At 34.8% G+C, this 20082-nt stretch overlaps 1 protein-coding gene across 1 annotated transcript in view; it reads right to left on the reverse strand.

The window, feature by feature from the left end:
• KIF18A (kinesin family member 18A) overlaps positions 1-20082 on the reverse strand; it is a 42878-nt gene that overhangs the window by 10918 nt on the left and 11878 nt on the right. Inside the window, exons 7-12 of the mRNA XM_054198209.1 lie at positions 19742-19816; positions 19349-19458; positions 14799-14961; positions 10586-10750; positions 9321-9442; positions 7705-7943 (exon numbers count right to left, since the gene is read on the reverse strand). Coding sequence (XP_054054184.1) covers positions 7705-7943; positions 9321-9442; positions 10586-10750; positions 14799-14961; positions 19349-19458; positions 19742-19816 — 874 coding nt within the window. The remainder of the gene's footprint in view (positions 1-7704; positions 7944-9320; positions 9443-10585; positions 10751-14798; positions 14962-19348; positions 19459-19741; positions 19817-20082) is intronic.

Here is a 20082-nt window from a genome sequence, read left to right on the forward strand (position 1 = left end):
GTCTTTCGTATACACTAAATTCATTCAATTTTAGCATAATGTTGTCAAAACAAGCACTGAATGTTTCAGCAAATGGTTTTAGAAAACGTGGACGTCTGTCACTACATGGCTTCTATTGCAATGGGACAGCTAGAACAAGGGGGAACAAGTTCCCCTAAATCCTATTCTAGAAGGGAAAAAGACAAGGCTCCAGAACAAAGGACTGAAGTGTTTCAAGTGGCAAATGTGAACTTCCAGTACTAACGCAACACAAAAGAGACATTCATTTCATAGCAGGTCATGCCTACTAAAACCAAAGTATTTGTATGATAATTTTAGGCAACGCTTTCCCCCAGGATAGTCAATTTTAGCATGATATTGTTAAGCGCTTGTAGGTGGGATGTATGTATATGTTATATGTTTTAGCACATGCTTTGTCTTATTGCCTAAATATTCCAATGAGTAAACAGAAAATTGATGTAACAGCACATTCCTAATTAAAAATAACTGAGGTAATATATAATACCTTAATAAAACATCACAGATGATGTTAATACGGAATTGTTTTATTTCTTGCAGTTACAAACAGTAGATACCCCTTTCATATCACATACTAATTTTAACACTAAGAGAAATACTTACCTCCCACAGAACAATTACACTGTTGAGCCCACAGCAGCACGCTGTGGCAAATCCCTTAAGTATAAATGGGTTACAAAACACAGAATTGACAAACTTGGAAGATATCTACTGGCAATTATTACATGTGATTGGGGAAATCCCATTGATCCCATTGCATTGGCACTGGAAACTGCAAGTCGGCTGACTCTAGATTTGTCCTGTTACCCCTGTCTGTCTTAAGACTGTCCTACTGGCTAGTGGTGGACCGAGTACAGCTATTCTTATTTTCTTAAGGAACAAATCTAAATAGTTCATGAATGGATGTCTAATGCTAATCATTAAGTGTTGTCATTACTTTTCTACTGAAAGACAAACAACTCTAAAGAAAATCTCCAAACCCACTCCATAATAAACCAGGGAAATGATGTTTATGGTTTATATTTGCTTGAGGTTTTACAGCCAGTTCAATCTTTTCCATCAGAATGATCATCATGATTCAGTGGTATTAAGTTTACTTTGTATTTCATATACAAAAATGAATCACTGTATACTTTACAGGAACATCCGCAGTTAACCTGATGGAGTAGCTTAAAAGAAAAATTGTATTTCCTTAGCTAGTGCTTTCAGCTACAACACTTCTCTTTAAAAATAAGCATTATTCCAAGTATATTTTAGAGAATAGACCACATTTGCTGATCTTTAATTTTAGGCTGATGATTATAAAAGATAATTGTCAGATTTTTTTTATATTATTTTTCTTAAAGAGATTCACTCGGAAATTAAAAATAAAAGTCATCCTCCACTGACCAACCACCCCCCATCAAACAGCATTAGGTGGTTTTGGTCATTAGTTTGTTGTATTATCTGTCACAAAAGACTACTCAGAAGAACTGATTTATCAGGAGAGAAACATAGCAAGATTAGATATTTACAGCCCTGTGAGTTAATATGAAAAGCAGAATGCAGTATTTGTGAAACCTGAGTCACAGCAAAAGTGAGCAGAGTTCATGACAAAACGACTCTGATAAATTGGGTTAGTTCTAATTGATGCTTGGGACAAAATAACGGCCAAGTCTTCTCTTCTTCTGGAACTCATGTTAATACATGCACAAGGCGATTATTTCTGGAAACTGTGCTAAATTAAGTCTACCAGGTTGTTCTGCTAAGTGAAATCAAATATTAATGTATTCATTTCAATAAACATTTCTGGTCTACCAATGATTGATCCAATTACAATACTAATCATGCATTTTCATTCTTTTAACAACTGACTCACGGAATTCCAAATTACAAGTGAGGCCTAGTGACTGCATTTCAATTATTTAATATTCATGTGACCCAAAGGTGTCACTGTGATGGCCAGTTTCACAAGTTGCGCAAACGACAGCTGTGAACTGAAAAAGGCTAAAATCTAGGCTGCATTCTTCTGAGCCACAGTGGTCAGGTGCACTGTTTTACATGGCATGAGAAAAAAAAAATACCTAAAAGTCCTATGGGACAGTGTGAAAAACCTGCTCAATATAAGACAAATCTTTCCTATATACAAGACGCATGCTTTTCCTACTTTAATCAAATCTTTTACTACATACAACTACACCCTAATATTTCCTGCCACACAAAATAATAAATTGACTTTACTTTCGGATGTTTGTGACAAGGGGAGGTAATGGATGCCTTTTTTTTTTTTTTTTTTTCCTCCTGTAAATCAATTTCATTCTCTCAATGGTAATGTACAGTAAGGCTTCCGGAAATGGGATGTCTGAAACAATGCCAAGAACTTTCCCATTCACAGAAACACTTGCAAATACCAGTCAGAGCTCTCCACCCACCAGTCCATACTCTATGAATACTGTATGGCTCGTCGTTAACCAACACCCAAGAATCAGGGCAGAATACATTTTTAAAGGAACTTTTGTTTTCATAACTTGTGCTTTACTGAACACAAATAGTTGAGTTGTTCACAAGGTCGCACATTTATGGTTTCATGAAGCATACAAAAGCTTAATCTATTTTTTTTTTTACATATTTGTAAACAAAAATGATAGCGGAAAACAAGCATTTCCTCTATAAAACAACAATTCTAGTTTATAATTAAAGTCTCTGTAAATAGTTACTATGGGCGAATGCTTACAAATAGGAGTATACATTGATGAAACAAGTGTTTAAAAAAATATCTTCCCTATTAATGTATAGTGAAACTATGGTTAAGACATGTTATGGAAACCCCATGTTAAGGCTGCATAATGAAAGTGAACAAGAGTAGAGGTTTTGAAAATAATGTGTTTTCAGTCATATTTTAAGAAACAAAAATTAAATTACCAAGGAAAAACAATATTTAAAAAAGTATATATGAAAACACTCAGTGAGATAAATGAATGTTGCCTAAGTAGTTTAAAATTATTTTTACTTGAACAACTTGAAAGTGAAATATAATTCAAATGTTTCATTTTGAGGGTATTTATTTTTAAAATCCTGAACTGGTGGAGGAAGAAAAAACCCACATTAAATAAGTGCAATCAGAAATTTAAAATTCAGATACTCTGTTGAGCTCTTCACAAAATACTCCCTGAATCATTTTATCTAGAGAGTGTTAGCATGCACTGCAAAACAACTGTTTGTTAGATCAAATTACTTGTCATGCATAGCTGTGTTAATACGGCACTGTCTAAACAAACCAGAGGAGCAGGGAACATTAGCTTAGGACAAATTGTGAATTTTCTGAGAGCTATTTCTGGTACCCCTAGTAGTGCTCCTGTAGATACAGATGCCTAAGCAATATTACTTGGTTGGATGAGGTTGCTGCTTAACAGTCAGCTAGTAACACACATCTCTGACTCTCAGAGTAAGACATTATGCAGAAAGTGTTTAAAGGCTTCAAAGGTAAAAGGAAAAACAAGATAGAAAGAGGTCTACTCCTGTAGTGAAGACTACATGTGCTTTGGCAAAGCTGATGAGCTTTCATTAGCTTTCTCTAAAAAGCAGAGTTTTTAAGCACAAAAATTCACTACCTTGATAACTTGACCACAGAAATAGATGTTGAATGAATGGCCAAGAGAGTATCTTGATCTTTTCCTCTCCCACTATGACTTGATATTATTTAATACATAGGAGAACCTTTCCAAGGAAAAATTCTTCATTAGAAACAGAGTGCAATTGAGCTGAAATTCTTTGTTATTTTGAAACTCCTAATAGAAAGAAAGATCTTATAACAAGGTAATATCAAAACCACTTAATACAATAAACTAAGCACTTTCTGAATATATTTTTCAAAACTTATTTCTGTAAGAACTTCAACAAAACCTCAAATAAAAATCCCTACTCTTTCATCTTTGCTGTCATTCCCCTTACTCTTTTCAGATGTTTTTTTCCCCCGCATCAATTGCTAGTTTGACTTCATTCTCCAGGATCAAATAGTCAAATGTGGTTACTTCCAAAAAAACCCACGAGAAGTTAAGGCCCTGCTTTCACAGCTTTTCCTATTCTACAGAAATGATTCAGCTGCTTCAGCCTTTTGGTGACAGTGCTTACAATCAGAAGAGTTATTTATATGACTTAAAGCATTTTAATTTTTATTGGAAAACACTCAATAACAACTCAATTGTATTTGAACAATGTCATGGCTCCCTCTAAAAGAACTGCCAGCAAGAGGTTATAGTGTCATTAAAAAAAGACTCTGCAATGACCGGTGCCTCATGTTTTATGATGTGCAGAATACAGCAGTTTCCTTTAAGTACAGGTGTTTTTCTGCATCACTACCATTTTAAACGCGTAGTGACTAAGCTTGTAGTTTGGTAATGAATTTGAAATTTCCAAATGTGGATAACGCATGGATACTGCGTACATCCTTAGATACTTTTGAGTTCAAAAGATATGTAATTATTAACTTCATAAGCTTACACACTAAAGAGGAATTAATATTTTCCCTCATAAGTCTTACTGTTTTCTACGTGAGTAGCATCTCATTTTTGCAGAGGGATTTTATCTCAAAAAAAATTTTCTTTCAAATGTGTTAACGTAGATTTAAAAAGCAATATATAACATTTATTACCAGCAGACCTAGTACACTCCTCTTCCTCTTAGATGCTCTAAGCTTACATTTCATATGAAAGAAACGTTATTTTGCCACCAATTAACTTTTCCACCCACTTCCCCAAATTATTTAAAAAGAAACTTCTGAGACACTAACACAAGGCAACATATATTTATATTAAATGGGAGATTTAAAAAAAAAAAATACCACTCTCAACTTATAACATGAAAAATAAGAAGCAAATCACATGAACTGCGTTGCTCCTTCCTGCTGACAAGTTGAAGTCCGTGCAATTATGTTAAATGTGAAATATGGATTTTTATATAAGGAATAATGATCACTGTGTAGCACATGGGTAATGTTTGGGTTTTTTTTTTTTTTCCATCTTCATGCAAAACACTATTTCCTTCCCAACATCTTGAACAAATTATAAATAATAAAATATCAATGCGCCAAAGGTGTGAGGGGATCTGTATAAATCTTCCTTTTTATTTGTTCGCTAAGGTCTTAGGTCAGCTCTTACTAACATTTGCCAAGCATACTTCTGAGATGACTTTAGGGAGAAGGAATTGGATTCTTGAATAATTTATTTCGTCTTTAAAGGAAAGAAGAAATTACTACATCCTTCCTATTTCTGATTGGGAAGTTGCCCTTGCACTACTTCACATTTTCCCATGCTAATGTATTATTTCTGATTTATGTTTTTTTTTTTTTTCTTAATAGTTTGTTATATACATTCTGCACAAGAGAAATGTATTTCCATAATATAATACCAGATAATAGTCCAAAACATTTTAAATGTGAATTCAAACAAACAATTGAAGAAAAGCTATTTAATTGCATTTATTTTGTGTTCAACAGAAAGATTTTCAAAGCACTAGTATATGGATTATTTTTTTCCACTGCACCTCCCAAGATGTATGAAAATGTTTGTGTCGACACCAGTAGCATTTTTGGTAAGAACACGTTAATATTAAAATTATACTGTAAAAATATTGTTTGAAAAGAGTCTATTTATTTCTGAGCAAAGTTGCTAATGTTCATGATTACTTGTTATCTCAATGTTTTAAAGAATCGAATATCCAATTAAGAGTTTTTAAAACTTTAACTTCCTCTAGTACGCAAAGCCAATTCTCAATTCAATTCCAACTCAATTTCAAATTCAAATGTTTAATGTCAAGTTCTCAGTACTTTTGTACCTAGTAGCACTGTGGTTTATTCTGTACAATGACTTTGTTTAGAAATTTTTGGACAATAAACTTATTTTATGTTAGCTCACCAACTTAAGCTTCCAATGAGACACAGAGAGGGAGATTCTTTGTGAAGATTAAAAACCTTCAGTAATTTAGAAAAAAAATAATCCTGGCAACATCCCCTAAAAGCATCAACACATTTATGCAACTAGTCAAAAGTAAATAGAAAGAACACACAATCAGATGAAGACCATTAAAAAAAAAACAAAACCAAGAAGTGTCTTGTTAGAAGTTATCATAACCTTTCCTGTAAAGGTTACAAAATTTGGAAAACAGCTTCTACCATGTTTTCTCCTGATAAGGAGGGGAAAGGAGTGAAAGTAACGTGCCCTATTTCCTTTTCCAAAACCCAACAAATAAACATAAATAAAAATACCATGAAATATTTCTATGGACATCTTCACGCAAAAACACCATTTACAGCTGAAAAAAAGTCGATCTTGACTGAAAAATGTGGTGTCCATTTACTTAGGTGAACATACAGTTCAACAACATTTAGAACAAGAGAAAAATTGGAAAACCCCTACATAAGACTTTCAAGACAACCCCTCAAATTACGTCTAATGATTTTAATGGAGTGAAATGTTTAAGCCTTAAAGTTCATGTACAATTTAATTAATGAAATGCTGGGAATCAACTATCTGTTATGATCAACAGCAATACAAACATATGCCAAGTCACATACACACTTACTGAGAACAGAGGTAATAAATGGTTTTCGGCAGAATAATTCTCAACCCCAGAGTGAGCTGTGTAGAAGAAGAAAGCTAAAGGAAGCAGGAACTAATTTCACAGTGCTTCAGGGCTCAATGCTCTTCCATGACTACCAGTTTTTGAGCTGAAGTATTATTTATCTGCTTTTCCCTTGTTACCTATGGATGTTTTTCAACTTTATGGATTATTATAACTGTAATCAGAAAGCCCCAGTGTGTTGAGTGTTGCCTATCCAGAGCATAAGGTACAAGCATTGGCCCACAGCAGCTGCACTATCAGGCTGAGATTTTGCCTGCCATCCCTCAGAACACTGCTATGTAAGGATTCTTCATCCCTTTTTACCCAGGCTACACTCCAGAGCAACTCACTTTACAGCTAAAGAAGAAAAGACAGCTACATAGACCGGACTATTTCAGTTGGAGGGGACTCCAACTGCTTGATCAAGTTAAAGCATGTTATTAAGGGCATTGTCCTAACACCTCAAACACTGACAGGCATCAACCACCTCTCTAGGAAGCCTGTTCCAGTGATTGACTGAACTTAAGAGTTATGGGGAAGAAATGGGACCATCAGAATACAGAGAAGCAGTCAATTCCACGGAAGAAATGATGAATCTTTTGATTCTTGGAAAAATAAACTTAGAAGATATTGATTCCAGGTCAGCCTGTAATTAACAGGAAATCTCATCCCCCTCAAGGTCATCACTTTAAACTGTGCAACACTGTAGCAGCTGCTTAACTTTTCAAATCACTAACAGCTATTGACACTATGATGCCTTTTCCATCAATGTCATGTGAAAGATTCAAATGGAATTATTAATAACACTCATAGGATCTAGGAACATTGATACATGGGGTATGGTACAATAAGAGAATAAGTGAGTTATCTGTTGGCAAAGTGTGTCTAGCCATTGAAAAAGTAAACTTATTTCCTATATCCAATTAAGAATGGTATATAATTTATAGAAAGTGGTCCTGAGGCTTGGTTTTACATTTTGCCTTAATATTTGCAGAAGTGTGCATCCACTGTCTTTATGGATGACATATAGCTTTTGCTGGAGACATTTGAAAGTATTTCTAACAGAGAACACATTAATTATATACTTACGGCATGGGGTGTTTGGTCTGGTCACAAGTTGTGGGAATGCAAAGATAGCTGACAACTGTAGTTCATGGTTTTGATTTTGTTCCTTTTCTTCAGTCTGGTCAGCCCAAACTACTGATTTTTGTCTTTGAATCAGCTGCTCAACCTCCCCAAATTCAGTCTCAGTTAAATTATTTGTCAACCCAGCTTCTTTCAAAGTCAGGTATTGCTTGCGAAGAACTGGAAGCAAAGTATTTAGTACTCTGTAAAACAAGAGGCAAGACAAATATGACTAAATCATAACTACATTGATCCTTACTAGCACTGCCACTATTAGGAATACGAGGGGTTATTTTTTTTCCCCTTCCCGTCCCTCTTTCCCCCCCGCCCAAGTTCTGCTGTGTAATTTATTTTAATTTATTTTCAGGGAATACTATAAAACTGAGAGGAAGTTTTCATTACTAAGTAGAGTGATTTTTCTCTTTTGCAAAATCTTGTATTTCACTCTAAGCATTTACTACCAAAGTATAGTTTTTCTTCAGTGTTCAAGGTCTTCAGTGCCTCAAACACCACAGAAATATTTAGTATACTTGACTGAATTCTGACTTCCTAAAATTATGTATCAGATAAAAGAAGAAAAGTATAAACCAAATAGTGTGGTTTAAACCAAGAACATCTTAATTAGGTGTGTACAAAATCTTATTAGAAGCCTAGTCCAAATAAATTTAGATACTAGCATCTTTAATTAAAGAACGGAATACATTAAGATCCACACAGAACCGCAAACCAAATTAAAGTGACAAAAGTCCACGAATTCTATCTGAACACAGAAATTCATTAACTCTGGAGTCAGCTGCAAGACTAAACAGTAGGTTCAGGCACAAAGGAAAGGGGTATGTACATAAAAACCCAAAGAAGCATCTTTGTAATTACTAACAACATAGCTTGAAAACTTTTGCAGGTTTATTTATTAGTTTTTGCAATTTTTAAGGTAACAGCATTTTCTCCAACAGAGAAAGAAAAGCTGGTTATTTCATTTTGGAATTATTTAATTATAAATTTAATATATTTATTTACTGTAGATTTGCAATTATTTCCTATTCCTTATATCACACTCTGAAAGCTAGTCTCCAATGTTTTTGAGAGACTGATAATAGAAAGAGAGCTGATGCTTACCTGCAAAATCACCTTTTTTCAGTCTGTCTAGCTATATAAGAGTTTAACACTAACATTTTTTAATACAGGTAAATTAATGTCTACAGTGGAAGAAATTAAAAGAGAACACAAACACTTATAAAAAAATGAATACTGGTATTCAAAACAGAAGAGGAAAATAAGACACCATGACCTATTGAGCAGTTTGTAAAAACTATGCAAAGAAGAAAATTAAATAGAAATAAGAAGCGCTAGAGTATCCTTGCAGTTTCTGCGAAACAATGGTGAACATGGAGCAATATTGATGAAAAGATTATTATTTTACGTGTCTTTTGGCTTAAGAAAACACAATTCTAACCTAGAAAAAAAAAGTTTGAGAAAAATTTTTCTTGTTTGAACTAAAACTAAATTCTATAGATATGTATTCTGAAGTTACAAATGTCAGAATAGACATCTTATCAGGCCCGCTATGAAATCATACTTACTTTTCTGTCTGCTTATAGTGCTGATCTTGAAGGGACACCAGAGACAATATGTGCTCAATCTGGGCTTTCAGGTCCTTAACTTCTAGGTTTAAATGGCAATACTGCAGATCCTTACAGAGTTCCTTGGGAAATCAGCAAGAAAAAAAAAACCAAACAACTGCGCATCACACAAGAAAGTAATAAACTAAAATAATATTCGTATATTCTATATCAAAATGTAAAGATGGAGTGGATCTGTACTATTATAATGAAGTTTTATGGTAGAAAAATATGAATTGTTTGATATTTACATTCATAAATATTGCTTTGTAGATGTCCTCTTACCAATAGTGGGTCAAAGTAACTAGCATTAGAAGTCCAACAGGCACACACATATGCTTATCTATGCATGCCCAAAAACATGCTTGCCTCTTTTCCTGTGGACGTGCTCCATATCTGAATTTCAGTGACATTGTCTAGGACAAGTCTTCACTGTATTCAGTCATCTTCCTGAGGTACAAATATCTTCTTGGAAATATCTTAAAGTTAATTCCTTATAAGTTATCGACGAATTTTCATCATCTCAATAAAAATACAGGTATTGAAATATATTCCATTATGAGTCACATAAGTGCTCTTTACACTATCATTTAAGCCACTGCAATTGCTGGCTGACACTGAAAGGCTGGGAGGGAATAACAACCCCCCACCTTTCTTTTCCTCTTCTCCTCCTTCCTGCACAGACCTTTATCCCTTTCCTTCTGCCAGCTCCGGTGCTTGTTTGAAGTCGCACTGAGCTGACTACTTGCTAAAACTTGGCAGAGAACACAACTTCCCACTTCTTTCCCCCTTCCTACTCCTCCCCTGGCACCCTTCAAAAAAGAAGGTCTTTTTGGCCAGGCTAAGAATTAGGTTGTCACACTGTTAAAGAGCATCAGCAGCTACTGTAAAGGTAAGAACAGAAGCGTATGGCCAGAAGCAGAATCAAGTCTCTGGCAGCCATCTGAATTGCTCAGCCATATCATACTTATTACCTTTTAGCATGCATTTTTGTATGTAATTGTATACTTTCATGAACAAGGAACATTTGCACAAACAATGAAGTAGTTTTAGGGCAGAAAATCGTAAACAGTTAACACTAGAATTTGAAACCACCCTGAAAGAATTAAAGCAGAAGCCATGAGTAGAAGCAAGACAAAGAGAGGAAAAAAAAAAAATATTCTTAACTATAGTCAGATGTTACCTACAATGCATGAAATCTGCCCTTGAAATGAAAGACTTTTTACCTTTGGAATACACCCATCTTGACCCAGGAGGCGCATTTCATTTTCAACACGATGCAGCCAATTGGTATTTTCTTCAAAGTGTTCGACCTCCTCTTCTTTCTTCTTCTGCATGTGTATGCGGTGGGTTCTAAGCATTGCAAGCCTTTGATCCCGCTTGCAAGTGGCCTGAAAATCAGCATTTAAGGGTAAAACTTTCAAATTATATTCACAAACATCTCTATATAAAAAAAGATTTCCCCCCCCCATACTTTTACACTCAATTGGGCATAACAAACATTTTGCATTTTGGACCAGTTTAATAAAATAAAGTAGCACATTCTCCTTACACGTATAACTGAATTGTATTTAAACATTTTCAATTTTTTTTTTTCCTGGAAGCCTTTATAACAGAGAATATAGTCATTTGATTGATTATTCCTTTAGAGAATAATACATTGGATTTGATCAATTTCTGTTCTAGGCTATAATTATCTTAAGTTAGAAAGACTGGAAAAACTACACATGTACATACAGACAAACACACTTCTAGATAGAACATGACCTAATAATTTACAGTAACTCAAGTATGAATATACTTTGTTTTTATCTGCTTTGTTTTCCTAATGCAGTATGTCCTAGACAATACCAACTAAAAGATAAAATATTTGGCAAAAGGAAAACTCTCTGTCTTCAAGCATCCAAATTCTTCTGATGCTTCTCCGAAATTTGGCCACAAAAAGGCACAAAACCATCAACAGCAAGCTGGTTATGAATGAGGTAGTGTCCTAACAAGGCAAAGCAGACTCTTGCTATTCAGAGGACAACTGTTGTTTGCAGTATACTTTAAAAATCAGGTCACTAACTCAACTAGTCATAGAGAACATTAACTTTAGATAGAGTTCAGAGTTCAACTTTGCCTAAACTTTTAGTTAAAAACAAAACAAAAAGCCACAAACATTTGAGGTATATTGCTACACTCAACAAAATCAAACATACAGAACCCAGTTAGTTTTTAAAAGTTATATAACCTAAATCTCTACATCCATTCCAAAATTAACACTCTAAATGAAAACTTCATCAATTAGAATAAATCTACATATTCAGAATACCAGGACAAATTAGTTCTATTATTAGTTCTATTATAAAATGTCATAAGAAACTCTGAATGTACCTCCCTAACATCACACAGAGCAGAAATTACTTTAACTGGTGCCCTTCTGAACATACTGTAGAAAACAGGAACAGTATTTGGAGAGACGCAGATTGCATTTCTCAAGCTGACTTTTCAAAACGCTTACTTCAACACATGGTATGCAGAACACACAACCAGCATGATAAAGACACCTGAGCTACATGTGTGCTTCAGGCAACTTACCAGATCAAAGCCTAGATTCTCGCCATTAATTTCACTTTGTTTTCTCTTTAGACTGTCTTATCTGCTAAGATGACAGAGGATCCAGAGAAGACAAAGTCATTCTGTAACGGACCAGCTCCATCAGCTCCTTCCTCCAGGAAGTATCAGGAGGAAGAGTTAACTGTCAGACCAAAGCTCACAATGACCGCTGGTCCCCTCTGACCAGTGAGAGAAGGGGAGACCTTTCAGGACTGCTGAAGTAGATAAATATAAACGCATTATTTTGCATACTTCAGCTTTTACACAGTGCAGGAGAGGTATTAGGATTGGAGGTGGTATTTACAAAATCCCACCATTTGATGAACCCATCCCAAAGGTTCCCAAGGAAGAAAGAGCATGTTACATCAATGGGCTACAACAGAAAAAATATGGTTATACATGCTAGCTGTACACAACCTCTGGAACACGTGTAGTCTTAGGCAAGATACTTGGTTGCTACTCTGTTTTGCAATTGAGAAAAAATAATATCACAAGAGATATAGAAGAAATTACCCCTCCTGGGCTAAAAAACTGGGACATATTCAACAAACACTTTTGAATCCATCACAGGCAACTGCAGTAAGCACAAAAACTGAAACCAAGATAGACTGATTGCTTTCCAGGAATATGCTCCTTTTCCAGACAGTAAAAATAACGTTAAAGCAGCAATCAGAAATGCAGAAGGGATTTTAACTCTCATATACCTTTTTTAAAGCCTATCAAAAGTACCAGCACTTTTTTGTCATGTCTTTAAAAATAAAAAAATAGTCAAACAGATTCCATGACTGATGCAGCAACCTTCAAGATAAAATAGGTCAAAACTGAGTACTTTTTCAAACTCATAAAGATAGTTAAAAGTAACTATAACACAGGGGTACATACTAACGTTTCACGTGTCCATACAAAGAAGAATGCTCTATACATGTTCTCCTATCAGCCCAAAAGTTTTCTGGCTAACACTGCTGTAGCTGACACCTACCATGCAACAGGAAAACAACACAGATGCAGAAATACAGGTAATGAGAGTGGAGAAATGGGCATCAGGCAGGAGGACATAAACAGGCCCTTTAAATGGGCAGCATCCAAGTTGGAAAAAAAACTGGAAACAGGGGCAGTTATATGGAAAATGAAAATGATTTATTAGTGGTCCAGGATGGACTGAATTTCACAAGATAAATTGTGACAAAATTTTTGCAACAAGAAAGTGTTTGTAAGAACAGAGATTAAGGTAACCTAAACTCAAATGGAAGTTTTTTCCTTCTGAAATTATTGTTTTGAATTAAAGCATTCAAACTGGCGTTGTTCAAGTAGATACATAAGATATCATTTGCTTCGTGTGAACTTACGTAAAATCATTATTATATCTAGTTACTGAGCATAGGCAATTAAGTCCAAAATGAGAAAATACTTTATAAGTAAAACTTTTCCCTTAAAAATTAATATTTCAGAAATACCTTTGTGGCCTAACCGTGTATTTTACGAAGAGAAAACACAGAGGCATTTAGGAAAATAGCAAATGTGTAAAAATACATGGAAGAACAAAAGCATTATAAAGCACAAAGCAAACGTGAGCAGTCACTTTGGTAATCAAGTGACTGGATTCCAAATCAACATCCAATTTGTTCCAAAGAACTTGCAAAAGGACATTTAATTTTACCATTACAGTGACTTACTCTTGTTAATAAGTAAGGCATGGTACTTATAGGACAGTGACTCTTGACCCTTAGTAAATCACATCTATAAGTTAACTGATGGAATAGCCAATATTTGAGTGCAGCACCACTAACATCCAAAATAAAAGTGAAATCAGCTCATAGAAAACATTCGTATGAAGCAGAGTGTATGAAGGTATAACTCCTCATTATGAATAGAGATACAACTATGCTCCATTGTAAGCAGCATTTAAAAGTATAGCACAGACAGAAAATAGTACTTCAGAGTTTCTATGACATAAAAGAGAATTCTAGAACACATTAGTCAGTTGAAATATCTTCATTAATGACAAGCAAAAGCGTGTGATATATTTTCACTTTGACATTTATCTATGGACCAAGTTTCCTGTGAATCACTGGGGAAAAAATAGTCATATGGTAAACTCTCATTTTCGGCCAAATACAGATTGTTACTGTGACTAAGCAAAATCAGCCCCACCCTCAACTTCATTACCTACACAAGACATATATTCCTTAAAGATGACTTTTATCAGAAAAATTAAGATACTATCTAACCATGCTTACTTATTTATACTTTGAGTCTTCTAGAAAGATACAGGCATTTAATGCTGCACAACAGCAATTGTTCATACTTAGCCCCCAAATTCTTCTCTTAAAATTCACGGCACCTAAAAGTAATTATTTCAGTTCACATAACTTTGCCCTTAGGCAACTATCCAAACAGCTTCCTGGTGAAAACTGAAAACCCCAATTATAAGAATCTGTCTTTTTTAGCACAAGGTCCATGCTTTTCCTTATGAAACACAAGCTTGAAAAGAGCTTCAATGGCCATACCATACATGCATTAACACGCTTTGGATTTGGACGAGAACACCTTAAGTCTCCCTAACTCTAGTCAGGTCTTCAGTAATTATGACAATGAGACCTACATAAGGACAAGTTGTAAAGTTTTCAGAATTAGCAGCAATAAGCACAACAACAGTTCTCTGTGCAGTGTGGGGAAAAAAAATAACACACCTGGCATTACTAATGAGCGATACTCAGTGTGTCCCATTTTAACTAAATATTTAAGCATTAGCTAGATATATAATTACTGAGGCAAAATTAATGCATTACTGTAGCAAAATGGAGAGAGATGATACCTTGTATTACATCACAGACAACTCACCTTTTCTACTCTTTCTTCAGAGCACATCAGTTGAATTTGTTCATGACATTGTTGCTGGTAATATGTCTTCAGTGCATTTTCTTTCAGTTGCATTTCCAACTTCAGGTATTCTTTTCTGATTTCCTCACGGTTTGCAAACACGTTTCTAAGGATTTCTTTGTATCTATTAAAACCAAAGGATAAGAATAATTAATGGATTACTTACTGAAGACTAGGCTAATAGGAGGAAAAAAATCAACTAGTGATAGAAGACTTATTCCAAGGAGAGCAATGTTTAAATGGCCTCAAAATCTGCTTATGCCTTAAAAATTTGCCGCAATTCAAATCAGAATAACAAGGAAAAGGAGAAAGCCCGGAAGCATTGCCATGTTGCAATATCAGTTTCGGTGGTGGTACTTTTTCACTTCACTCCTGAATACTGAAAATGCAGTACATTATCTTTGGCCGTATATCTTGATAATGCCGTATATCTTGATAATGACTAAGCTTGTACACAAGCCATTTCATGACATCCTATTGACTTGTTAGAACTTTACATAAGAATTAAGGCACAGTTTTTAACATGCAAATGTTCTAAAGACATGCAACACTCAAGGTCATTATACATTGTTTAGTACAAAAGATCATACAATTAAATACTGTAAAGTAACACACAGGTTCAGCTCAAGAGCAAGTTGAAGAGACATTCTTGCCATGTAGTTGACTTCTTGTCAATGTGTTTCAGAAGTAACATTTCTATCTCATAGTTGAAAGTCTGAATTATTCCAAGTCTTATTCTAGTGTTTTATTACTCTCATTTTAAAAACAAAGAGAATTAACAAAAGAATTCTTCTCTACAGTTTTAGAAATTCAACAGTTTTACCTAAAAGTGTCCAGAGAATGCTATCATACCTGGGTAAAAAGGTGTACTAAAACACACACAGAATTTAGAAATAATATTTCTTTAAGGAATAAAATAGTCAGCTGCTGAGTATCAGAGTTCTTACCATACACTGTTGTTATCTACACAATCTACACTACTATACTATCTATTGCACAACCGGTTGGAGAATTTTTTTCCTCCATAGTATCTATAGAAACACGGCTCTTCCCAGCTCCCTGGGAAACACAGCAATAAGAAATGAAGGTGAATCCTCTCTCTCAGTTTTCCTCAGAGTAAAACCCTGGGCATAAATTAAGAGAGGCTACAGATTCTGATTCTATGTACAGTCACTGCGAGAAACTACTACCATTAAATCAACCCTTTGTGTCCCAAATAGAGCATCAAGTATAGAAGCCTTTGCAAATCTCCTGCCTTGAGCTGCATTCACTCTTTCAGTAAGCACACTTCTACTCTTATGGAGTTATCTTTACCTTCTCTTCTTCACTTAAAAGTGCAAAGTGATCCTGTAGGCATATCCAGGGTATGAACTCTCTGGACTACCTAGTCTCAAAGAGCTTGTGGACCTGTCAGTGGCAGTTCCAAAGCCAGCGTCCACTGTCTATCTCAAGAGGCTCAAGACTTGAATGGTTGGCAGACAATGAGTCTCCAAGCTTTAGACAACAGTGGGAACAGGAAAGACCTTTGGGTTTGAAGAAGCAAGTGGTATAATCAGTGAGTCTCTTCCAGATAACAGTGAAGCCAAAGGTATAGGTAGTTGGACTGAAACACAAGATTGTGGATAAGGCGCTCTACCCTGTCCCAAACGGAAGGGAAAAGATAGCAGAATACCTTCAAAACCTGTAAATGAGCGTGGGGGAAATCAACTCATTGCGCACACCACCAGTAGGACAAATCTGACAGCATCCTCATAAAGGAAGCGGGGAACGAAACATCTACTTTATTGTTGATATCTAGAGGGAACTGGATAGGCTTACATGTATGTCTGGATATTCCAGAACATTAAAACCCAAACATTCTCTGACCACAAATCTGGGCATAGAATATGTCTAGCATTTTGAAAAGATGTTTTAGAGACCTTGCCCTTGACTGATTCTTCCCACATACACAGAATGAAGGGCAAACCACAGGAAATTAAATTAACCTTAAAGACTTACAGTGCAAAAACACATAGGAAAAAACTCTCAGAACTATCAACATTACTTAGAAACCTACACTTCTTTTGAAAATTAAGTTTAAATAACCTGAATGAGAGGTTTATTGAACCCTCTGAGAATGCTGGAATGCCAATAAAACGAAGCTCAGTTTGAGAGCATTTTGCTTAGAGTGGGTTTTTACTTTTGCCTCAGAAGGCACATTCAAAGGGCCAATAGAAAACAGAAACGTGTGATGAGATAGGCAGAGAGTGCTCCAGAAAGACTTTAACACCAAAACCTAACCTTCTTATGCAATAGATTGACTTCTGCAACAAATTCGTACATCACATGTCTTAATTTGTTACTTTTTGTGTTCTCTCACCAGAGACTGTCACATCAGAAGAGACAGACAGGAACATCACCAAGAAGAAAAAGAGACCAACAAATATAGAAAGTAAGGAACCTACGAATATAAATTAAACTCTTTGTGGAAAGAACTCCAAGTTTTTGCCTCTCAAACCTTGCAGGAAAGACACGACTAAAGTAGTATCTTCCAGCAGTAGAAGCAGCTGTTTTCATTTATGCAAACTACATCCTGTCTACCCACAAAAATGACCTGGTAAGCGGCTTTGCTGAAAGCTAGCATTCATGTGTTCCGTCCTGCCCCTCCCCAGATTACTAAAACAACTAAACTGGACTGTGAGCAGAAACACCACCATTAGAACATATAGTTTTGGAGTTTTTGTATAATGCAAGAAACACTCAAGTTCTATTTGGTAACATGTTGCTGGAGTTATTAAAGAGAGCCTTATAAATATTCTACTGTCCCTCTCCCCAAAACACATAATCTTGATTTTAAAAGTCTAGATCTTGACCAGTTTATTGAGAATATAACTTTAAAACTATAGTAACTTTCTCTTACTCATAAGACAATTTCACATTTTTTTGGTTTTGAAGATAAGCTTCCTACCAGAAAAAGGATTTTTTTTTTTTTTTGTTATTAAAGGACTCTGCATAGTTTTAAAAGTCCCGAGAGATGGACTTCTATCATCCTCCAAGTAAGACTGTTCCACAGACAGATCAGGAAGCTTTTGTTGCTGTTATGTTCAACTATTTTCCCTTTTCTTTAATGTATTGTACTCCTTTATTACCTAACACTCAAATATAACACTAACCTATTTTGTTATGTTTATAATTTTATTTCTATCATTAGGTTATTGTTCAGTCCACATACAGAGCAGTTGTTCAGCTATTTAGTTGTTTTGTTTGTTTGCTTGCCTGTTTTTTTTATTTGATAAATTTTTAGTTGACTGTCTGGCTGTCAGTTATTTTTCTCCACTGGACTTTCACCAATTTTTCAGTGTTCTTCCTGATAACACCTCAGTGTATGACCCTATTCCAGGTCTGTACCTCCCACAAATACAGATTTTCACACAATATTTTTGCTACCAAACCTTTCGTGATCACCATTTCATTTTTATCTGCCACCGCATATGTGTGTGTACATATGTATGCATATATGTATGTATACACACATATGTGCACTCAGTTTTTGAAAGATAGTGCTTTCACATGGGGATCCTTCTAATAACACAAGAATAACAGTAGAAATAAGATCTGAAAAGTCAAATTGACTTAAAATCAATTCAAAGTAATTTTGCTAAATATTGTCTCAAAAAAGAAATTTATAAAATTTACATTTTATTTTAGTTTTTCTGAAAACCTACATTATGATATAGTACTTTAAACAACCAAGATTAAAGATTGTTTTTATTTTTCTCCTGAAAGTTTAGCTTTTGGTAGTAGAAAAGGACTTCTGAGCCCTACAGAGCTCTGGAGCATCCTACGAAAACACTTGTCCTAAAAATCTATTGTGTTATTAAAGGCAGAATTTAATCTGCATGTTAATAGAGAGTAGCATCAGTAGCCTTGAGACAAAAATACCCAACTTTCCCATGAAATATCTTCATTACAATAATGAAGCTATTGATAAGCTTTAAAAAGCCTAGTACATGAGCATTTTAAAAAACACATCCGCACTGATGAAGCTCATAACTTTTAGTAAAATTCAATTGCCTATCATAAATAAATATTCTTGATATCAGCAGTTCTAATGAAAATTTGATGGCAATAAATATAATCCACATAATACTGACATTGCTGCATTTCTGTCAGTTCAGTAAATACTTCATGTGAAAGCAACTATAGATTCAGGCCTTCACCACTGATCTACATTGTGACATCAGAGCGAGTTACATCAGCTTCTGGTTATCTTGCACTGTTTTACTGAATAATTTCCCTAGAAAGACAGTATATCAGGATACTTCCTCAAGTACACAATATTTGTTTTGTTTCAAATCCACCACCAAGTTCTGAAAAGAAGCGATAAGTTATGCAAAGCCACACCTACTCTAAGTAATGCAATGTTAAAAATGAGAAAACCAACATTGAAAAGAGTAAGTTTGTTTTTCAAATGCTTTTACAAGTTATGCAAACTCCAGTTTTGAAGCAAGAGTGTAATGTGATTAATTTACCTTTGTATTTCCTCTTGCTGGTTGCTTGAAAGTACTGCTGCATTGTGATTTTCAGGAACGCTTGTTTGCTTTTCTTCATATTCTCTCAGTTTCTCTTTCAACATTAGGATCTAAAACAAAAAAAGGTACCTTTTATTTGGAATATAGTTTTTTTTTTTTTTTTTTTTTTTTTTTTTTTTTAAGCTTATCATTCTGTGCTCATGTCTTGAAAAGCTTTACGAATGGCAGTAGATGATAATCCTCTTAGAATACAAGCCATCTTTCTTATTTCAAAAGACTATATGGGAGAATTCGGACAATATTGCCTTATAGGTTCAATCCATGAACACTTTTTTTTAAGTCAAACTTATAACAAATAATTTTTTAAACTTTTAACAATAGATTTTGACATACCTCTTTCTTTTGTTCATTGCAAATTTTAACATACTGGCTTATGTGACTGTCCAAACTAACAACATTGCTCTTTAACTGTTAAAGAAAAGAAACAAGTTAGAATTTAAGAAGGCTCCTTCCTATCTTCCTGCATAATAAATACATTGTGTATAAGTACTAGATAATTACACTTAGACTATATTGTGAGGAAAGGGATGAATACAATCCTGACTTGCACAGCAAAAATATTACTCTCAGCTTTTGCAATAATCTGTTGTGTACCTATGGCCATGTCATTTCCCTCAACAGAGCAATAAAAAAGTTATTACATTTACATGTGCAAGCACGTTTTCCATTTGTTC

Source organism: Rissa tridactyla, chromosome 4 (genome assembly GCF_028500815.1).
Source record: "Rissa tridactyla isolate bRisTri1 chromosome 4, bRisTri1.patW.cur.20221130, whole genome shotgun sequence".
NCBI lineage: Eukaryota > Metazoa > Chordata > Aves > Charadriiformes > Laridae > Rissa > Rissa tridactyla.